At 48.8% G+C, this 21,574-nt stretch overlaps 1 protein-coding gene across 3 annotated transcripts in view; it reads left to right on the top strand.

Annotated features, from left to right (window-relative positions):
• The window catches only part of TMEM40 (transmembrane protein 40), a 40,336-nt gene extending 19,044 nt beyond the window's left edge, over positions 1-21,292 (top strand). For all 3 annotated transcript variants that reach the window (XM_015241396.3, XM_072941891.1, XM_072941892.1), the window contains 10 exons: positions 7,203-7,274; positions 7,921-8,052; positions 12,584-12,637; positions 14,925-14,960; positions 15,338-15,376; positions 15,757-15,804; positions 19,198-19,269; positions 19,349-19,423; positions 19,898-19,960; positions 20,711-21,292. In XM_015241396.3, the coding sequence (XP_015096882.2) occupies positions 7,203-7,274; positions 7,921-8,052; positions 12,584-12,637; positions 14,925-14,960; positions 15,338-15,376; positions 15,757-15,804; positions 19,198-19,269; positions 19,349-19,423; positions 19,898-19,960; positions 20,711-20,730 (611 nt within the window). In that variant the 3' untranslated portion in view covers positions 20,731-21,292. The remainder of the gene's footprint in view (positions 1-7,202; positions 7,275-7,920; positions 8,053-12,583; positions 12,638-14,924; positions 14,961-15,337; positions 15,377-15,756; positions 15,805-19,197; positions 19,270-19,348; positions 19,424-19,897; positions 19,961-20,710) is intronic.
• Positions 21,293-21,574: the final 282 nt, after the last annotated feature.

The following is a 21,574-nucleotide window of genomic DNA, read 5'->3' as shown; positions in this document are numbered from 1 at the left end:
GGGGGTCTCGCAGAACAGAGGGAACTTGTGAGGAAGCAGACTGCAGAGAAGGTGGTGGCCAGGAGCGGAAACTAGAGGACAGCCCCTTCAGGGCTCTGTCTCTGGGCAGATCGGCCCCGGCTGGTGGACGGCTCTGTCGCTCACGTCACAGCCAGATTCCCGGAGGGAGAGGCTGGGTAGCGGCAGCCGCCCTCCAGAATCCCCGTGTGCTTGTGCTGGAGCTGCACCTGCCTGGCCAGATATGCATGAATTTAGGTTGCCTGCTTGTTTGGGGCGGCTTGAGAACCTGCAGCAGATTTTGGAGGGCTCTGACTTGTCCCCCCCCCCACTGCTGTAATCACCAGAAGGGGCTTTGATGCCAGGTGGTCAAAACAGTAGGCGTCCACCCTTCTGTCACCTCTGCTCCCCTCCCAGCTGCTGCTTCTGCTCCCAGTGCCCCCCCTCCCATTTCCTGCCCTGGGTTTGTTTGGCTGAGCTGGCCCTCCCTTTGTGGCCCCCAGACACACTGTTACCCATCCACCTATAGGAAAAGGTGGCCATGAGCCATGCACCCAAGGCCCAGGCTGATTCCCCAACGTCTCGGGGTTCCTGCCCCTCCCCTGCCTGCCGCCACCTACCGCCAGCTAAGCCTTCACCCCACTTTGGCCACCTGTTGAAATCCGCCGCAGTCTTAGTCAGCCCCCTCCTGCCGGGTAGGACACCCAGAAAGATATGCAGCCCCTGAAACAAGAGACAGGGTTCTGGAGCCAGCCTCGCCCCTGAATCACTGCGTGACCTCATGCAAGTTCCTCTCCATTTCTCAGTCGCCCTGTCTGTAAAATAGGGCACCGGTCCCCACCTGCTTCCTGCCTACTTTGCTTGAGGATCGAGTGAGCTGGGCAGGGGAAGCGCTGTGAGGCTGTGATGGCTCCACGTCCCCTAACATCCCTCCCACCCTGGGCCCAAGCCCTTGTAATGGCAGGAGCTTAGGAAATCTGGGTTGAACGGAAGTGGAAATCCAGTTTAGCAGAACCTGTGGGTGCAGCGGCCCCAGCACCACCGGTGACTCAGCAGGGCTGGACTTTTTGGAGAAAAGTGCCCGAAAGTCAGACATTGCATTTCCTGGTAGGATCAGCCTCAGATGTGGGGCCACCTGAAAGAGGGGGGCCTACGGGCCTATAACCAGGGCCAGGGAGTGGGGGTTCTCTGTTGGGGCAGGGATTGGATTCAAGTCTGTCTGTAAGCTGGGAGACCTTGGACAAGTCCCTCGGTCTCTGTGAACCTCAGTTTCTTCCTGTGTGAAATAAAACTTGCATGTGTGAAATAAGATGGGGGGGACGCGCCATGTTCTCTTTCCTCTTTCTTCTTTCTTCACTTCTCCTTGTCTCAACTCCTCGTGGCCCATCTTGGCTCAAAGGAGGTCACATGCTGTGAACTTAGACTTTCAGAAGTCCCTTGCAGCAATCCTTCTACCGGTGCCTGATGTCCCACCACTCACACTGTCCTCTTGTGTTCAGCATCACCCTGCACACTGATGTTAGAGTTTTTAATTTTTACACATCTATCCTTTCTCATCTTGGAAATACGGGTGGAGGAGGCATGGGGTGAGGACGCTAAGGGGAGAAACAGGGCTATCTCAGGTCTTCCCTCTGTGATAGTCCCAGCTCACTCGATCCCCTCCTGGTGGATCAGTGTGCTGAAGAATTGCTCCAGGAAGTTCCCTTGGCTCTGAGGACACCGCTCAGGGCTCCCAGAGGCTAAATAGAAGCCAAGTCAGCATCATTTGCATAACACTCTGATGACTGTTAGTGGCTTCTTTCCGGGTACTAATGACAGAGGCTTGGGAAGAGATGCCAGCATCCACATGGAACAAGCAGCCACCCTTGCTCAACCACTTACTAGCTCTATGGACCTGGGCAAGTTTCTTAGCCTCTCTGTGCCTCAATGTTCTACCTATAAAATGGGCACAATCACAGGGAGCCCCGATAGAGTTGTGATGAGGAACACATGAGATAACACGTGTAATGTGCTCGGATCCCTGCCTGGCAGATAGTATGCACTTATTTGTCATTGTCATCATCATCAGTGTCATCATTTTTGCTTTATGAATCAGCCCTAGGCCCTACACTGGCTGGGTTCATGATCTGGTGGAGGAGTCTTACCCTGGGTGTGTCAGACCCTCTGCCCGGCCCTGAGCAGAGATCTGAAGGTGAAGAGAAACGGTGGCCCTGGGAGCTGTGTAAGAAGGCACCTACCTGAGAAGGAAGAATCTGGAACAAGGCAGAGCTGACTAAGGCTCAGAAGAGCAATGTGCCGGGACAAGGCAGGGGCATCCTCTGGGACTCCCCCAAATGCCATTCTTCTTACAGTTGCTTCCTGCCAACTGTTTCTCACATGGACCAAGACCCCTCGCCTCTCTGCCTTTGCACACTGTCCCGTCTGGCCCTTCTAAACTCACCCCCAGCATTCCCTCCTTCAGGAACTTTCCCTGACTGACCCTGGTCTGACTTGGGCCCTGGACTCCTACAGTCCCCCTTGTCTACCGTGAAATTCCTTGAGGAAGGGCTGCATCTTGTTCACCGCGGTATCCTCGGTGCTAGCACACAGTAGGTGGCCAATTAATGTATGAACATAGGAGGAATGGTTCATCAGTCAGAACTGTGTTAAGCTACAAATGTGAAAATCTGACTATAGCGGCTTAAACAAAATGAGGTTTTATGTTTTTCAAGGAACAGGAAAGCAGGCAGCTGCTGTCAAGAGCTCAGCAACTCAGTGTCTTTGCCTTTGCTTTGGCTTTTCCTCATGGTCACAAGATGGCCACTGAAGCTCCTGATGTCACATTCATGTTCAAGGAAGAAAGGAGAGGCAAGACAGCACCAGCACTGTTGGCCTCTTTTGTCAGGAGAAGCAAACCCTTGCCAGGACCATAGCCAACTTCTACTCACTTTTCTTTGGCCAAAACTGGGTTACATGGCCACCCTCAGCTACAAGAGAGGCTGGGAAAACAAGTATCTAATTGAGCTGGAAGAACAAAATTGCAGCTTTATTAGCAAGAAAGAAGCCAGGGGTGATAGGGGGAGAAGGATTAAGGGCTTCAGGGGAAGGAAGGCGAGTACTGGTTAGACAGCCAGCGTAGGGCTTCATGGAGGTGGTGTTTGCGCTGTGCCTGGAAAGTCATGCAATTTTGACAACAGGGAAGAATGGCCTAGATCTGGAGGCCTGAAAATGCTGAGTGTGACCGGGGCTGCCATGTGACCAAGACAGCTAGAGCAGGAAAGAGGTAGGACCAGCTTGGCCAACTATTGATGTGTTTGGCAACAGCCTAGCAGCTCTTTATGCCTTATGGCTCTAAATCTCTTCCTCTGCTCCCTGAAATTTCGCCCTTAAAGATGATCTCAGTCAATGAGCATGCCCTGGACACCTGCTACGTACAGGCTTTTTCAAAATGCAGATACGCCCTGGAAGCTTGTGGTCGTCGGTCATTCGTACCTGGATATCAGTCCATTTTATTGGCTAGTGACCTCCTAAAGCTTAGCTGAATTCTGCTCTGAAAAATGGGGATTTTTATTCTAGAAAGGCGTGATGGGGCCTGGAGCCTGGGGCCTAGGAGATGGGGGTGGAGACTGCGTGTCCAAGGGGAGTAGGTCTGTAGAAGAAGGAACTCTTGCTCACTGAGCCCTGCTATGGGCAGGCGCTGGCCATCTTTCTCTTCTAAAGTGCCACCATCACCAGTTCACAGCTGAGGAAGCTAACGCCTAGAGAAGGGGACTGCCCTGCCTGAGGTCATCTCCTGCACAACTGATGGAACCAGGGTTGGACCCTGGTCAGTCTGACCCCAGAGCACAAGCTGTCGTCTTCCCACCCCTATCATAATAATGACCATCATCTCAGACGGTAGTTTATTCAACCCTTGCTCTATGCCAAGCACTGTTCTAAGTGCTTGATGGGTTTTAACTCATGCCATTTTCACAATATTATGAGGGAAGCACTATTATTGCCCCCATTTTACAGAAGAGGAACTTGAGGCACAGCAAGAGGGTAACTGACTTGCCCAAGCTCCCACAGCTGGAAGTGTCATTTAGGATTCACACCCAGGTGGTCCATCTCTGAGGCACAGGGAAGGATGCTGCCTTACCAAGGTCTTGTGGTGGATTAAGAATAGATTATCTGCTAAAAACAAACAAACAAACAAGTCACAGATGCAGAGAATGGATTTGTGGTTGCCAGAATTTGAGGGTGGGCGATATGAGTGAAAATGTTCAAAAGATAACAAACTTTCAATTGTAAAACAAATAAGTCCCGGGGAGGGAATGTGCAGCCTGGTATCCATCGTTAGTAACACTGTGCTGTATATTTGAAAGTTGCTAGGAGAGTAGATCTTAAAAGTTCTCATCACAAGAAAAAAAATTTGTAACTATATGTGGTAAACAGATGCTAACTAGCCTCACTGTGGTGATCATTTTGCAATGTATATAAATGTTGAGTCATTATATTGTACACCTGGAACTAATGTGTTATATGACCGTTATACTGCAATAAAATTTTTAAATTAAATCTTAAAACTTTTTGAAGTATAGGTTCTCTAGACCAGGGGTTCTCAGGTAGGAGAGACTTTTGTCCCCAGGGGTCACTTGGCAACGTCTGGAGACGTTTTTGATTGTCACAATGCCTAGGGAGGGTGGCTGCCTGCATCTAGCGGGGAGGATGCTAAACACCTCGCAGCGCAGCGTCTACGCCGGCAGAGCCGTAGGTCTCCAGCGCGAGTTGGAACCCAGGTCTTAACTAGTTAGAGAGCAGGGAATCTACCTCCTCTCAGAGCTGAGGCTTTAGACTCAGAGCTGGGGGAAGAACTGGGGGCTTCAGAATGAAGCCTGCACAGCTTGGCTTTGGTGTTGGACCAGAGACCAAATCCCGGGGCTCACGTAAGAGAGAAGCTCATTTCCTGATCTTGTCACCCACTAGAGGCAGGTCCAGGTGAACAGGCTTGCGGTGCTGGGGTGGGGGTTTCCTTTGCCTCTTTGCTCAGGGATTCCCTGGGGTGTTGGCTTGGCTTGCCAGTGTCTGGGTTCCAGTGTACCAAAAGCAGGAAAGAGGAAGCAGGAGGCACAGAGTATATGCCCAGAGCTGGAACCAGGTTACCACGCAGGAGAGCTGATGGCTGAATCTTTAGGAATTTTGGGAGCTGGTCATTAAACACAGCCATTATTAAATTAAATTCTATAGGTATATAATTCACTAAATTATATTAAAAACAAGGTTCGTAAGTACTCGAAATGTGTCGCTTCCTAATTTATTTGACTACATTCTGCTGTTACCTGGGCCCTGGGATTTTCACAGCTGTTTTGTCTGCATCGTGGAAACACTGCCTCATGCTCTGTCCCACTGCCCGTCTCTTCCCGACTGCGCTCAGTGACCTCACATCGGTACCAGTCACGGTGGGAGTCTTTATATCACAGAAATCCGTAAACTCTACAAATCAGAGCTTGATGGTTCACTTTGATGAGTCTCTAAATTTAAGAAAGTGACCAAGCAAATGTTAATAATGCTGATTTAACTAAAACCTGTAGGAGGTACATTACACCTGTTGCCATTTCATTGTGAACAGCATGAGAAGCTGACAAAGTGTTCTTCCAGAATTGGTCAACTGTGACTCGATTCAGCCAAGAAGTTGCTCACGTGACTGACAAACTATGGCCACAGAGGCCTTTGTTGTTTTCCTTTCCTCTTACTCGTTAACGTGAAGGGAAACACCAGCCAACTTTCACTTGGGATGCACTCTTGTTCATCAGTGATGTGAGCGACTTCTTTGCTGAATTTGGTAATAATCGAGCATTTATTTGTAGTTTGATTTCGTGACACTCTTGTTGATGATAGATATATGAAAACTGACGGTAGACTTTGCAAGAAATTCCAAGTCACACTGAAGTTATAGGAGGATGAAATTCACAATAAAGAGCACTGTACTGGGGGGAGGGCACAGCTCAGCAGCAGAGCACATGCCTAGCAGGCATGAGGTCCTGGGTTCAATCCCCAGGACCTCCATTAAATAAATAAACCTAGTTACCTCCCCCTCCAAAAAAAAAAAAGAGTACTGTATTTTGGTTATTTGTAAACTGTGTGCTATACATTCTTTGCATCAGTAAAATTAATAACAAAAATATGTACGTGCATATGTGTGTGTGTATATACTTTCCCCCCTAGAACCATAAAACATCCATTAAACAGAATATGGGTTCTGGGGCCCCAGCTTGTGCAAGTCACTTCATCTCTTTGAGCCTCAGTTTCCTCCTCTCTAAAATGGGGATAATAAAACTTACCTCACAAGGTTCTCATGAGAGTCAAATAGACAATCTTTTGTTGTCTCGTTTTGTTGCCTAGAAACTACAATTTGTTGGAAGTTTTGTTGCCTAGAAACTACAATTCAGATGTGTGGAGTAATTAATCCCAATCCCCACCAGACTGGTTTGTGATCAGGCTCAGGTGGAGTTACAGACACAAAAGCACTTTGTAAAACTATTAAGTACTGTACTGGTACGAGATGGCATGTTACATTTTTAAGTAATGGAAAATTATTGTTATTATAACAAAAGCAATACTATTAAAAAATTAGAAAATGCAAAGTAAAAATAAGAAACTAAAGATATCCACAATGCTACCACCCACAGATAACCACTATTTATATTTTAATACAGTTCCAACAATTATTAGCTCGTGGACATATTTGTTCTGTTTGGACCCCTACCTATGCCCTCCAACTCCCTTATTCAAATAAAATTATTTTGAAGCATGTCCCAGACATCATATAATTTCGTCATAAATATTTCAGTATTTAGCCCTAAATTTAAGGATACTTTAAATAAATATAATGTCAATATAAATATCACACCTAAAAAATTAATTCTCTAATGGAGGCTGTTGATAACAGGGGAGGCAATGCATATTTAGAAACAGGGGGTATATGGTCAATCTTTGTACCTTGCACTCAATTTTGCTGTGAACCTAAAACTGCTCTAAAAACTAAAGTCTACTTTTTAAAAAGTTCTTAATAATATCAAAAGATGATCATTATTCACATTTCCCTACTTGTGTATTTCTTTTAATGTAAATTGTTCTTCTTATGTCTTTGAATATTGGGTGTTTTTCTTATTTATTTGCCAAGCTCTTTATATATTAAGGATGTCAACTAAGTTGATATTAATTACTAACTATTGTTATTCCTCCAGGGAAAGCTATGGAGACTTCAGAATCACTTCAAGAGCACAGTCGAGTCCACGGAGAAGCAGAAGATCTAGACTGTATGTTTGCTCTTCTGACCCTCTGGGCAAAGCCACATGGGAGGTGGAGTCTGGCAGTGGGTGGAACAGAAGACCCTGCTCAGCACATGTGACACATTGGCCCAAGTCACAGTTGAAACCTCTAGAGAAGTAGTGATTTTACACACACACACACACACACACACACACACACACACACACTAGCTGTAGGGACCCTCAGTTGCTCCCCAAATGTCAAGGAGGCTCTGGGGGCTTGGACTGGCAATAGGGAGAGTCCCCAGAAGGTAGGAAGGGTCCTGTGTGGCCCCAGAATGTGTGTGGGAAGGTTTAGGGCTCGATCAGATCTCACCTTCCTGTAATTTACAGAGAATGTTAGATCGGCAACTACTCTACACAGCCTAGTGGTCTGTTGAGAAGGGTGGGTTTAGAAAGCCCCTTCAGGGCTCCATAAGCAGAGAAATGTCTGCCCTGGGCCCGGCTAGAGTCCCTGGGGCCTCTGAGAGCCCTGATCCCCTGCACATGCCATTGGGCTTAGGCGTTTGGGAAGAGTATCCCTGGGAATCCTGCCACTCCTGGCTCCCAAGTCCAAGCAGACCCCTGGGAGGCCTCCGTGGTCTCTGGGTGGGTGGACAGGAAACACTCATCCTCGCCTATATGTGCCTCCCAGATGGAGAGACGGACTTCCACAAGCAAGACCGGGAGGCCAGACTCTTTTCTCAAGAACAACATGAGAGAGACAAGTCTTCCTCCTCGTCCTCGTCCTCGTCCTCCTCTTCCTCCTCATCCTCCTCGTCCTCAGGTACAGCAATGACTTAATTAAATACATAGCTATCAACACATTCAAGAGAAGGATTTACATGGAAGAAAGCAATCCCCTGTGACCTGCCTCCTCGATACTTCAGTTCTGTTTCTCTGCTTTCCCTCCTGGGCCCGCCCGTCTGTACACATAACTCGTACACAGTTCTAACTGAGCACATAGTCAGTTTGGTCCTCAGTTTACAACTTTTTTGCCGTCTCATCCTAAGCATTTTGCCATGTTATTCCGTAATAGCTTTGCAGCCATTTTTCATGCTTCCCGAATAGCGACCGCATCTCGTGGGAAGGAACGTGTAAGTTTCCTAGGGACGCTCTGCGGCCAGAGGCACTGCATCTGCCTGGGTCCATGTCCCTTCTTTGCCGCTAACCAGCTCTGTGCCCTTGGGTAGGTCGCTTCAACCCTGTGTGCCCTGGGTCCTCGCGTGTAGTTATTACCTCATAGCATTCCCGTGAGGACTGCACTCTACGCATGCCGAGGCTTAGCACCCAGCACACAGGAAAAGCTCTGAAAATAACTGGTCCTGCTAAGAGCAGCGACCCCCCCACCCAGTTTGTCATCCTCGTGAGCATCCTGGCACAAAAGCTTTTGCTTTTTGTATGTTTCATACAAATCAGGTCCCAAGTACTGACTCCCCACAAGCACTGTGACGGGTTTAGAGGGATAAGCACCTCTCACTGAGTCTTGATTACAAAGTGGCACGTTAGTCTCTGATAAAAAGCAGAATGTTCTTCCACTTTTATTCTTTTAACTCAAAATGTGAGGCTGAATTGACAGCTGCAGCAGCAACATCAGAGAGAGCATTTATTGAGCACTCACTATGTGCCGGGCACCGTTCCAAGCACTTGACATGAAATAACTCAGTTAATTCTCATAGCTCATGAGGAAGGTACCATTATTAATCCCATTTTACAGGTGAGGAACCTGAGGCCAGTGAGGCTAACTGACCTGTTGTAAGAGGGCTCAATAACCCACCTGGGATTCCCTGGAGGTCTTTCTGGGACCAGGGAGGCTAAGGGGTGGGCTCTGGTCTCCTCCTCCTCCACCAGAGCTCCTGCACTGTGATCTGTTTTACACAGTGGGCCTGCGCCTGAGATTTCATCTGGGAAAAGAGTTCTCGGGCTCAACAGCAACAAAAAAAATGCTTGCAAAGCCCTGGCCTCATGTCCTTGTGTCAGAAATGATAAGACTGAGGCTCAAGGTCAAGAAATCCATGCTAATTTCAGCAGAGAGAGAAGGGAAAGTGGTTAGTGGTCCTGGGGTTTGTAGCCAGTCTCCTCTCTGGACTTCAAAGAAAGCCACTGTCCTCTTTAAAAAGTGTACAAACCCACCCTTATGAGGTCTAGCTCCGGAAGAAGGGATTCCAGAGGTGGGGGGCTCTGGCAGGGGGACTCTGTCCCTTTGTTTCTCCTCCCAGGTGGGAGGGGACGCTCTGTCTTCTGGTTGATCCTCAGGAGGTGCTGCTCCCCCACAAACGTTCTGCCCCATGCGTGGCCATAAGCCCCTTCCCCGCCGGTCTCCACAGCACACAGGGGACTGGCTGTAGTTAGCAAAACTGAACACTGAAGAAAGCAACAGGGAAGTAACCACGGAGTCCAGGGAGCATCGAGACAGACTGACATTCAGGATCCTGGTCTCTGATCCTGCCGCGGCCAGCCTGCTGCGGGAACTCAGACCCCACCCGTCTTCAGGCTCAGATGGTGACCGTGACCGTTAGTCCTCAGCCCAGCCGTCCTCCACACGTAGGACCCTAACTCCTCGTCTGTCATCCAGCACCGCTCTCCCTCCGTATATTTTTTATCGTAATGTATCTTGTTTTTTTTAATTAAAACTTCTTTATTGTAAAAGATTACACCTGGGCACGTTGCTCTGTTAGCCGCCAAACATGTATTAGTGCATTTCCTTACGTTTATTCAGTAAATATTCATTGAGTGCCAATTATGTGCCAGGCTCTGTGACGGACACTGGGGTCCCAGCAACAGACAGTGATACTTCGGCCAGGATCGATTTTTTAAATAGTTGAATTAGAGAGCACATACAGAAATTAGCCTCACTTTAGACAGCATATAATTCTATAACATATTGATTTAAAAAGATACATTGCGAATATATCACAGAGAAAGCTAAAATAACGTTCATTTGCATGTTGGTGGAGGTCATCCCTGACTGATAGAATTTGGAGTCATTTTTGCTTCCTTTATTTTCTGTACTGTTTGATATTTTGCAAAATGTGATGAAAAAGCCTTTTGGGGGCATTGATTAATATTTGTAAACTACAGAAAAGAAGAAAATAGAAGCCACCCCCAATCCTAGCTCCTGAGATAAATACCAGCGTTACCTTGTTGACGCACCTCCTGGTACCTTTCTCTGTACCTAGCTGAGATCACGTAGGCACTCATTTTCAAGCACAGCTAACTTGGTTTCCTGGCATTTTAAAATCTATCCAGGATAGACCAGGAGGTCCCCAAGCACACTTGAGGGACATGAGGACTACAGAGGCCGTCTTGGTCATCCTGAGGAAAATGGAGTCCTCCGGACCTGAAGCCAAAAAACTCCTAGGTCTGAATCCCTGGGACGCTGACTGATTCAAGAGTGCAAACAATGCAATCATTCTTTTTTTTTTTTTTAATGGAGGTACTGGGGATTAAACCCAGGACCTCGTGCATGCTAGGCACATGCTCTACCACTGAGCTATGCCCTCCCCCACAATGCAGTCATTCTTCAAGTCTTCATCAAGCTCCTGCTCCAGGCTGGGGACCTTAGCACAGTGATGACCAGGACTTGTCCCTCAGGAGCTCAAGGTGGTTGGAGGGACCAGCTGTGTCAAGCAAAGACAGATGATGCTATAGCAACCCCAGAGGAGGGTAGGCAAGACGTGTGTGAGCTGGGGCAGCCAGAAAGCCCTTCTGCAGGAGGTGTGACATCACCTTAACCTTCAGGATGAGGGAGCAGGTGGGAAGAGAGCTCCAGGCGGGAGACACAGCATGAACAGAGTCAGTGCGGCGTTAGGGGGATTACGGAGATGACACAGCCCCTGCACAGGGTGGGAGGGAAACCACCTCAGTAACTCGAAAAGCCTCATAGGACCTTGTCTGATCTTCATGAAAGCAGTGTTGGAAATAGTAAGTGATTGTCTGAGGTCACACAAAGTTCATGGCAGATCTCTTGTCCCCCAGCCCTCAAAGCAGAACTCTTTCTCCCAGACCACACTCCTCACATAAATAATTCTGAGAACGAACACCAGAACGAGGTGTTCCAGGCTCATTCCGGAAGGGGGCTCTCCTACAGTTGTGTTTGTTCCCTGCAAAGAGCAGTGATGAGGACCAGCACCCCCAAGTAAACGGAAAACGTCAGCAGAGCCAGGGGGCTGGACACCCCCACAGGGACGGCTCATCCAGTAGGCAGAAGGCCTCACCACTTCTTCTTTGGCCACTTGACTGACGGTTGTTTCTCAGTGGGACTGAGCACGTCCAAGTGAAGATGTCCCTTGCAGCATTGTTTATAGTAGGGCAATGAGAACCCAACGTCCAACAACATCAACATAGATCAGTGATGCTGCCAGCTGTCCGGGTTAGAGCTCTGGTCTTCATACACCTCTGAAGTGAAAAAGAGAGATTCAAATCTAGAATTTGCTTGATCTCATCTACACCTTATAAAAATTCACACATACTTGCTTATAAACAAGACTGGAAGGAAATCTGGTTATCTCTGGATGGTTAAATTATGGTTGATTTTTATTTTCACTTCTTTAAGCTCTCCTCTAAAGTATCTATCTTTATATTTTACACTAGGCATGTTTTATTTTTATAACCAGGAGAATATAATTTTGTTTTTTGAAAAAACAACTTTGATAAATATCAACCTAAATTGATTGTGGAAAGAAAAGAGCTTGGGAGGGAAAGAGCCTGGATTAATGCCTAGTACAGATCTCAGTACACATGAGGTGTTTAATAAATGTTCCCATGACACCGGAGCTGCCCTCTGGGTTCTATTTCTGGACATAAATAATTAGGAATACACGCTTTGGTGACCGACCTGGGTTTGAACCCTACAATTGCTACTTCCTGGCTATGTGACCTTCAGGGAATAACTTTTATGAGCCTCAGTTTCCTCATCTGTAAAATGGGGGAGGAGGAGATACTAATACCGGCTTCACAACATTTCCATGAGGACCAAATGAAGCATTAACTACAAATTACCTAGTTCAGTGTTGGTATATAGTAGGTGCTCAATAAATGGCGAGTCTTATTACTGACTTCTTATGAGGCCCAGGTCCACTCAGGCCCCCAATTCCTTCTTAGTCAACTGAACACAGTTACCTGGGGTTATTGGGGGGGTGTCAGACAGAGTAGAGGGAGAGCTCTTGTAAGGCTGCCTTGCCTCTGGAAGACCACCACCTCACCCCCAGCACAAGGGCTGTGCCACTCTTTAGGATTTCAAACCTTCTGGGAGAAGGAAACCACCCTGAGGTGTGGTGACTGGGGAGAGCTGACTAATGGGGTGTGTCTCCACCCAGGTGCAGAGCACGGGGAGCCTGACGTTTTGAAGGATGAGCTTCAACTCTATGGAGGTAATTGATTGTCCAGTGGCCTTGGGAGAAACAGAATTAGACAAAGGATGTGAAGGCTTAGGGCTTTGTTGGGGGGACACAATGTGATGAGGGTGCTTCCTGAGCTGAAGGTCCTGGGCAGATCCAGGAGATGTTGCAAGGTGAGTGGTTATGACACTGGCAGGTGGAGGTGGGGCAGGCATTTTCTCCCCCACTGAGACTGTCCTGGGATCTCTCCAGAACTGTAACCCCAACCTTTCTAGGTCTCAGCTTCCCAACTAGCTAAGTGGGATGTGATCAGTACCGTTGCTCTTGGAATACTGGGTTGTTGACACGTGCAAGGGAAAATTAAAGATCTGATCTCTACAGAATTCATCTTATGGAATAATTGCCTCCAGGCATCGTCATTTTTACAGCAAGGAGATGGGGATAGTATGGCCCTTTGCTTGGGAGCACTTTGTTGGGCTGGGGGAATTTGTAGGAATGAACCAGTTTGCCAGAAAGCCTCACAAATGCACACTGCCAGAAAGAAAACCTGTTTCACTTTGTTTAACCCCACTTTTCCAACTCTGCTTAACCTCCCAACGCCTGATAATAACCCAAGAGAAACAATGGGAAACAGGTATGCGTTCAAAGAAATGTAAATGAAGTATTTTAATATTCTGCATCCAGATGTTACCAGTGGCTGCCACTGGGTGGCAGCATTGTAAGTAGTCATTATACTGTGTTGATCTGAATTTTCTTATTTTCTTTCTTTTAATTTTTTTAACCTAAAACATTTCCTGATTCAGAAAAATGTTTTTAATTATTCAAGTAGTATAAGGAAGGTTTAAAGGTGTAAAATAAGGAATAAATAAGGAAGGTTTTGGGTGTAAAATGAGAAAAAAACTGTTACATATACTTTTTTTAACCTTTTTCTAATTGAAGTATAGTCAGTTTACAATGTTGTGTCAATTTCTGGTGTACAGCATAATGTTTCAGTCATACATACATAATATTTTTAAATGTTTTTTCTCATCAAAAAGTAAGTCAAAGTCACTGTAGAAAGCGTAGGTATCCTCATGTATTTGTGAATTACTTCCCCCAGGTAATGAATTACCCCCAAGACGTTGGAGGTACTTGGTAATGGCACTGCTGGAGTCTCATTTCATACCGCTTTCTGTACCCTCGGTGCTGGGCTCTCTTGGGTCACCAGCAGAGGGTGGTTCCCATCTGCACATTAGCCCTAAAGACAGTTCATCTTACTGAGTGTTTACTGCCATGAGCCAAGTGTCCCCTTCTGAGTGGGCGCTCCTGCCTGCCCTCGAGGGCAGGAAGATGACAGGCTAGGAGAGAGGTCACTAGGAAGAGAACAGGCCCAGGAACCAGGAGGTGAATGAGGCGTGAGGGCCCCCCCTCCAGGCCAGATTAAAGGGGAGGCTGCAGCTCAGGGCAGGTATACAGGGCTCAGCTTGCCCTTGGCAGCCCAGACAAGAGCTCGACACTCAGGAGGGTGGGGGTTGAGGCCCCCAGTGTACAGCCCAGCGTGGCTCCCACAAGCTACAGGCCTGGTGGGGCTGGGGCCACGTGGCCCCTGCATCTGGATAGGAGTAAGCAGGCCGGCCCAGGTTGCAGACTGGCGGCCTGTGCGTGCCGATGTGTTTTCTCTGGTTCACAGAGTGTCTTCATTATTATTACTAGTACATTTCATCAGTTCTACGACTAACAGTTTTTCACGTCTGGACATCTGTGATCTCAGGATGCATCTTAAAATCACTGGCCACTTAAATAATGGGCAGTAGTTTTTCTTGCATCAAATAATGTCATTCTCACAAACCATGACGTCTTTGATTCAGTGGAACATGAGTTGCCAACTTTTTAATAATCAAGTTTATATGAGGGGGAGGGTATATCTCAGTGGTAGAGCACATGCTTAGCATGCACGAGGTCCTGGGTTCAATCCGCAGTACCTCTGTTAAAAAAACAATACACTAATTACCTCCCCCACCAAAAAATTTAAATAAAATAAATAAAAATAAGTAAGTTTTTTCAAAAAGAAGTTTATATAAAAAGCAGGATTTCTGGCTTCTGGTGGGAAATTAGAAGACCTGTAACGTGGGGCAGCGTTCCTACGGCAGCTTTCAGGGATGCTCGGTGGCACCTGCCCCTTTAGGTGGGAGAGGAACCCTTCAGTTTGCCCCAGTCCCCACTGCAGATCAATGGAAAGTCTCTGAGTGAGAGAGGCTCACCCTCCCTGGGGTGTAACTTCCCCCCACCCCCCCACCCAGAGGATAATGCGTACGTGGTCACTGGTTTCCCTTCTGCACAGGTGCCCCTGGGGAGGTGGTGCCCTCCGGAGAATCAGGTGAGTGTCTGTTAGGGGAGCGGGGGTGATGGTGCTGGTGTAGAACAAGGTCTGGGCATCATCCCTTTCTCAGAGAGCCAGCTGCTGCCAGGTGCACGGCTGTGAGAGACATGACTCGGGGGCTGGGGGCTCCGCCCTGGGCTCAGCAAACAGGCAGGGCTGGCTGTGGCATGAGGCCGGGGACCTGTGGAGGTTAGAAGGGGAGTCCAGGCAAGAGCAAAGAGATGGTAAATAGCAAGCTATATATAGGTCCCCTGGGGGCTGGAGATTCGACACGGGCATTTTCAGAGGCCACCTGTGGCGTCCCTCTGTGGGGTGGAGGCACCTGTAAGGACCCAAGCTGGCCTGGGCACTAATGCTGACTTTCTAATTTCCAGGACTCATACTCCGAAGGAGAGGCTCTGACCCAGCCAGCGGTAAATACACAATCTCTGAGGGGAGAGCGGGAGGCGACCTGGATTCCGGGGGTTGGGACGGGACCACAGACAGTCTAAGGCGGGGGACAGCCCCAGCAGCGGTGCCATCACCAGCCAGACTGTCACTGTAATTCAGGAAAGGCACCTCTGGACTCGGGGGAAATGGAACGGAGCAGACTCAGGTCTGTGCAGGAGGGAGTCACCGGGGTCCAAGGACAGCCACCCCACCGTCCAGCTCTGCCCTGACCCGTCCTGCAGTGGGCGCCCTCTGACCCAGGAAGCAGAAGCCAGGAGAGCCGTTCTCAGCGAGGCGGGGGAGAGAGAACCCCACCTGCTGTCCCACATCAAAGGTAAACGCCTGTCTCTTTCTTGTTCCTCAGGAGAAGTGGAGGCCTCTCAGTTAAGAAGACTGAATATAAAGAAGGATGGTAAGGAAACTGGTGCTCCAGAGCCGCTTGCACGGTCTGCTCCAGGTTCCTCTGGGCGGAAAGTCTGCTGGTGGCCTGGACCAACAGTAACCGTCCCCCTTTTCTCGTGTGCCCTGCAGTTTGCAAACGCCTCCGCTTAGAACCACCTTGAGAAGCAGTCCAGTGATTCCCGTTTTGCAGATACGGAAGCTGAGGCTCCAGGGTGGGGAGTGGTCTCCCAGTTACTGAGCGGCGGGACTGGGCCCTGGCCCCTGGCCCTGTGCTCTCCGTGTTGTGCGCGGAGTCCCTAGTGTGATAAGGCCCTGCAGGCCTCCCGGCCATGATAGGGACCTGGGAGTGGGCCGGGCTGAGGAGGCCGTGAGGTTAGACCGACTGGACCCCATGGAAGGAGCCATGAGAACCAGAGGGACCCCGTCTGCTTCAGGCCCGGAATTGTGGGGGCTTCAGTGGGGTGGGGGGTGGGGAGACCATGGTTTTTGGTTAAACAAATGGCAGTTGTTCTAGAAACATCTTGAGTTGTTGCAAAAGCCCACCTTTAGGGAGGGGGCGACCTGGGCCTGTGTCGAGCTGGATAGCGCTGCCTCTGTCCAGCTAGACACAGCCTGGGCACGTGTCAGCCATCCCGGGCTGAGAAGTGAGCCTCGCCAGACTGAAACCGAGATTCCCAAAGCGTGGGCCGTGTCCATGTTGTTTCAGGATGTGGTGTCACACCCCCAGTGGAGAAGGTGACTGCCTTTCCCAGTCTCTGTCTCTGCTTGGAGCCCCCGTGCCTTTAATGCCTCTCTGACCCTTGCTCACTGCCCTTCGGACACAGGGCAGGCCTGTCCTGTGTGCAGAGCCTTCCGCGGGCGGCGGGCGGCGAGGCCTTCCCCGTCTGGCTTTGTGCGCCTTGTGTTTGCTTTTAAGACATGGGATCCTAGTTTTCCACTGACTGTTGTGACATAAAGTTTCCTTTCCAAGGTAAATCTATTTAAGGAAAAAAGGAATCTGCTTAAAGAAACACTTTAAGTAAACATTAGTACAGATGGTCCTTGGACAGCACGAAGCTGTGAAGGCTGTGAGCGGTGCTGCGTAGAAAGGGCAGAGCCCAGAACCCACAAAGGTGGTGTGTGGATGGCTGAGAGCTGAGAAAACAGATGAGAGTGACCCCCTAGGTCCCTCCTGGTTTGAATACACCTCGGAGTCCTTATCCTGGCCTGATCTCTTCAGCCCCCAAAACTTCTAGTTCCCAACAGCCCCTCCACTCACCTGGTGGAACCCTTTGCTGTCCTGGGTCTGTGCTTTGGTCTCACTTCTAACTTTGTCTCATACTGTGCCTCCCTGCCTCCCACGTGACATGGTAGGTGAACGCACACACATTCTCCCCACCCCATCCAACTCCTGCTTCCTTGACAGTCTTTAAGGCTTAGTGCAAACTCTCATTCTTTCAGGAAGCCCTCCTGGACTGCCCCAGATATGGTGACTCCTGAATATCTAGGACATTTACAACTGCATCCAGTTCCCAGTATAGGTACCTTATGATGCACAGTATAGGTACCATCCCCCACTTGACAGATTTCTAGGTTATTTCTAATTCTTTCACTCTTTCAAACTAAGCTGTCCTACCCATCCAGTCCTCTGATCTTGCATTTTGTTGCTGTCTCTCGGTCTTTAAAAACACTTGTATTTTCTAAATATTTATTCATAAGGAAATGGGGAAAAGATTCAGGGAGAAATTCTCTGTTAGAGATTCATTTTGCACTTCTGAAAATTTTGGTGAGGCAAGAGTTCTGCAGTCCACCTCCCCCCTAGGCTGTCACAACTCTGAAGAGACCTAAGCCTGCTACGTCTAGTTCTGCATAATGTACTTTTTTCCCTAAAGGATAAACTGATTTCAGAACCAAGAATGTTCTAGATATACTCTGTTGATTATTTTTTCCCTAGGGGGAAAACAACAACAACAAAATCAAAACCAGAAATAGCCTCCTCACGTCTGTTCACTTGCCTTCCAAATGCCCTTGACAGCAGTGACATGTAATACCACTCTGCCTTTTACTATTTGCAAAGCACTTCCCCATCCGAGACCCCCGTCCATCTGTCAGTGGTGGAGAGGGTGCTCTCCTCACTTTGTCAATGAAAACGCTGAGGCTCAGGGAGGCCAGGACACTTGTCCAAAGCTTCACAGCACATCAGTGACCAAACTGGCCTAAACTAGGACACATTCCCAGCAGCCTCTGCTCCCCACTCAGAGAGCCAGCCTCATTCCAGGAAACCGTCTCTGAATTGTCCTCACTTTTTCCCTTTTTCTTTCTTTCCTTTAGAAATCTTTTTTGCATCTCCCCTAATCGCAGCCCTTTGTCTGGGTCAAGTCCCCTTTGTTCTCTCCCCTGATGCCTGACAAAAGGCCGGGGTGGGGGGAGTCCTCAAACCACCCCTAAATTCCTGCCCAAGGCATGGGCCCTGCCCTCCAACTGCATTCTCTACCTCCGTTAACTATGATGAAGAGCCTGCAGTCCCACAAAAACACACATACAAGGGCCAGACACATTCATGTGTCATGATGTTTAGTGCACTGTCTGCAGTAAGAGCAAAAAATCAGACACTTCTAGCCTCATCAATAGGGGACTGATTAAATAAATTAGGATAAGCTTATACCATGGAATACTATGCAGCCATCAAAAAGCACAGAGCAGATCTATATGCTCTGAGATGGGAAGATGGCCCCAATCTATCACTGAGAGGAAAAAAGCAAATGACAGAGCAGCAGGTTTACAAATTGATCCAGCTTTTGTTTTTTAAACAAGTGCATCTATATGCCTGGAAACATTTTGCCAATCACTGCTTGCTTTTAAGGAGTTCGATGAGGAAGGGAGAATGGAGCAATGTGAAACTTTTAAACTAGACACATTTGCACCTTTTACAATTGTATTTAACATTATTCACCAAAGAAAGCATCAGGCACCTCCCACAAGCCTGGGCCAAGTCCCTGAGCGTCCAACCAAGGGGTCAGAGAAGAAACAGAAATGAAAATCTAACAAGTTGAGTGGTGATCAGTGTTAGGAAAAAATAACGAGAGATAAGAGCTGAAAGGGGTGGGGCTCAGGGTCAGGAGCAGTTTCTCTGAACAAAGTTCCGTTTGAGCAGAGGCAGCAATACTTTAAGTAGTTAAAAAGGGGGAGGGTAGAGCTCAGTGGTAGAGCCCGTGCTTAGCATGCACAAGGTCCTGGGTTCAATTCTCGGTACCTCTGTCAAACAAATAAATAAATAAACCTAATTCCCCTAGCCCCCCCAAACAAGGATACATAAATAAAGAAAAGAAAAAAATAATAACTTATCGTGCAGCCATTAAAAATTATTTAAAAAAAAAAACAGAGGGAGGGAAGCAGACAGTAACCCCCCTCTCTGCCTTTACAGACGAGTTTTTCCATTTCATCCTCCTCTGCTTTGCCATCGGGGCCTTGCTCGTGTGTTATCACTATTACACAGGTGAGCAGGGGGCCGCGTGGGCACACGGGGCGGGGGCCAGACCATCCGGCTGACCGCTCTGTCCTCGCCACCCGTGCAGACTGGTTCATGTCCCTTGGGGTCGGCCTGCTCACCTTCGCCTCGCTGGAGACCGTCGGCATCTACTTTGGCCTGGGTGAGGCCCCCACACAGGGACTCTGGGAGGGCGGTGGTTGGACCGGCCACACAGGGCCCAGCAGGGACCAGAAGGCCACGGCCTAAACATTTTGTAAAGATTTCTTTATGCTCGTGTTTTCTTCCTGACCGCTTTCGAGGTCAGTGTGAGGTCGTTGGCAAAACCCCCGGGGGAAAAAATGGGCTGCTCCATAAAAATACAACCCAAACAGTTTGACGTGGCAAACCAACAGACTTAGTCAGATACTGAAAACAAGTCAGTCGGTGGAGTTGGGTCCTGAATTCGCCGAGTTTCCTGGCATTGTTACTGCTGTTCGTGGTTGTTTTTAATAATAATAAGCCTAGTACTATGATCTAAGCTGAAGAGCTTTGTTTGCGTGGACTGGGCCCCTGTCCAGGGGTGGGCGGCGGGAGGGCTGACCCCGGCTCCCCCCACGGGGTACAAAGCTCAACCACCTTTCTCTTTTCTGAGCAGTGTACCGGATCCACAGCGTCCTGCATGGCTTCATCCCTCTTTTGCAGAAGTTTAGGCTGATAGGTAACTCTACGTTTTTCCTGTGTTCACTTTTCCCCTTCCTGACGGAGTCTTCTGTTGCAGAAGAGGCTTAGCGTATAGAAAAGAGCACGGGGCCTGCGGTCGGAGCCTGGGTTCCAGTCCTTCCTCTTCCAGTTTTCCATTTCTGGGGCCCTGGAGCCTCTTTTAGCCTCAGTTTCCTCACCTGGAAGATGGGTGTAATAATACCTCCAGCACGAAGGTGTTGTGAAAATCAAGTGAGGAATGGATGTTGAAGTCCTTAAGTCTGGACCACTGTAGAGAAGTAGAGGGAATCTTGATATTCCTCCTTCTCTCATGGAACTTTGCACTTCTCCAAACAATATCCTCTCTGTGATTTTCTTTCCCTAATAACAACTGGGGGTGAGAGTGGGTTTTAGTTATCTTACACTTGGCTGAGGAGCAAACGGAGGCTCAGAGAGGTAGAGCGACTTGCCCAGGATCACACAGCCAGAGTGGCTGGGCGGGGCTAAAGGACATCCTCTTTTTTGACCAGCAGCTCTGTGCCTGAGAGGCCAGGGGCTGTGTGTCTCTGCCGGGGACTTCTGTCTCCTTTCATCCGTCTCATTCATCAAGGGGTGATTAGTTGCCATAGCTGTGGCATGGAGACCTGTGGCCTCTGGGGTGACTACCTTATCCCAGCTGTGAGGGGTATTTGGGCATCTGGGGTAACGGTAGGGAGGAGTCCTGGCTGCTTTCAGAATCCCATGCCATCCTGCGGGCTTTGCCTTCCAGGGTTCAGGAGGACCAACTGAAGCCAGTGCAGGGTGGGCATTCCAGGCCAGGCCTCTGCGTGACCACCCCTACCTCCTCTCAGCACATGAGGATGGCGCAACGTTCCAGGAGACACGTGGGCGGGACAAGATAGAGCAATAAAGACAGCGCTTTTTCTTCCATGTGGTCTGAACATTGGCACCAGCCTGGCCAAGGTGCCCTTCAGGCAGCATTGGCCCCAACCCAGCTGCAGGATGTAAGGACGGGAGGGGTGCGGGCCTGCGCCCTTCACGGGACCTGGATCAGCAGGACGACCCTGTGACGTCACTCCTCTCAGGAGACGGGAGGAGACCCCTGGTCCCTGCAAGCTGTAATCTGTCTGGGCTTGTGATTTCTCTGAAGTCCCCAGGCTATCCCGGGACAGACAGACTGCCCAGAGGCAGAGAACCACCATATCGGGCCCCTGGGGTGAACCTGATACAGGTGAGATATTGAGGACTAAAGCCACAGTATCCAGGCATCTTCCCTCAGTCCTGTTACCTGGTGCCAGCCCTGCTACCCTTGGACTCTATCAAGATTCAAATAAACATTCTCTTCCCTGGACTAAAAAGAGTCAGCTAAGTATTTCTTTAGGTTTTTTGAGTGCAAGGATACATTTGGGGTCTTCTTTGACCCTATCTTGTCAGATAGAGTACCTTGTCCTACTGGATAAAGTATAAAAGAGAATAAATGTAAAAAAGCCCCTCATTTTAGGTCCACGACTTCAACTGCATAGGTTTGGAATGTGAGACAGGGTTTCGCAAACATTCTTGTGAAAAAGATCGGGGGCTGTTAGGTACTACTCGAAGCTCAACAAATACCAAAGAAATGAGATAAGGGCACAGA

This window comes from Vicugna pacos, chromosome 17 (genome assembly GCF_048564905.1).
Source record: "Vicugna pacos chromosome 17, VicPac4, whole genome shotgun sequence".
NCBI classification, from domain to species: Eukaryota; Metazoa; Chordata; class Mammalia; order Artiodactyla; family Camelidae; genus Vicugna; species Vicugna pacos.
The sequence above is the reverse complement of the archived record's forward strand: the minus strand, read 5'-3'. Positions and strand labels throughout refer to the sequence as shown.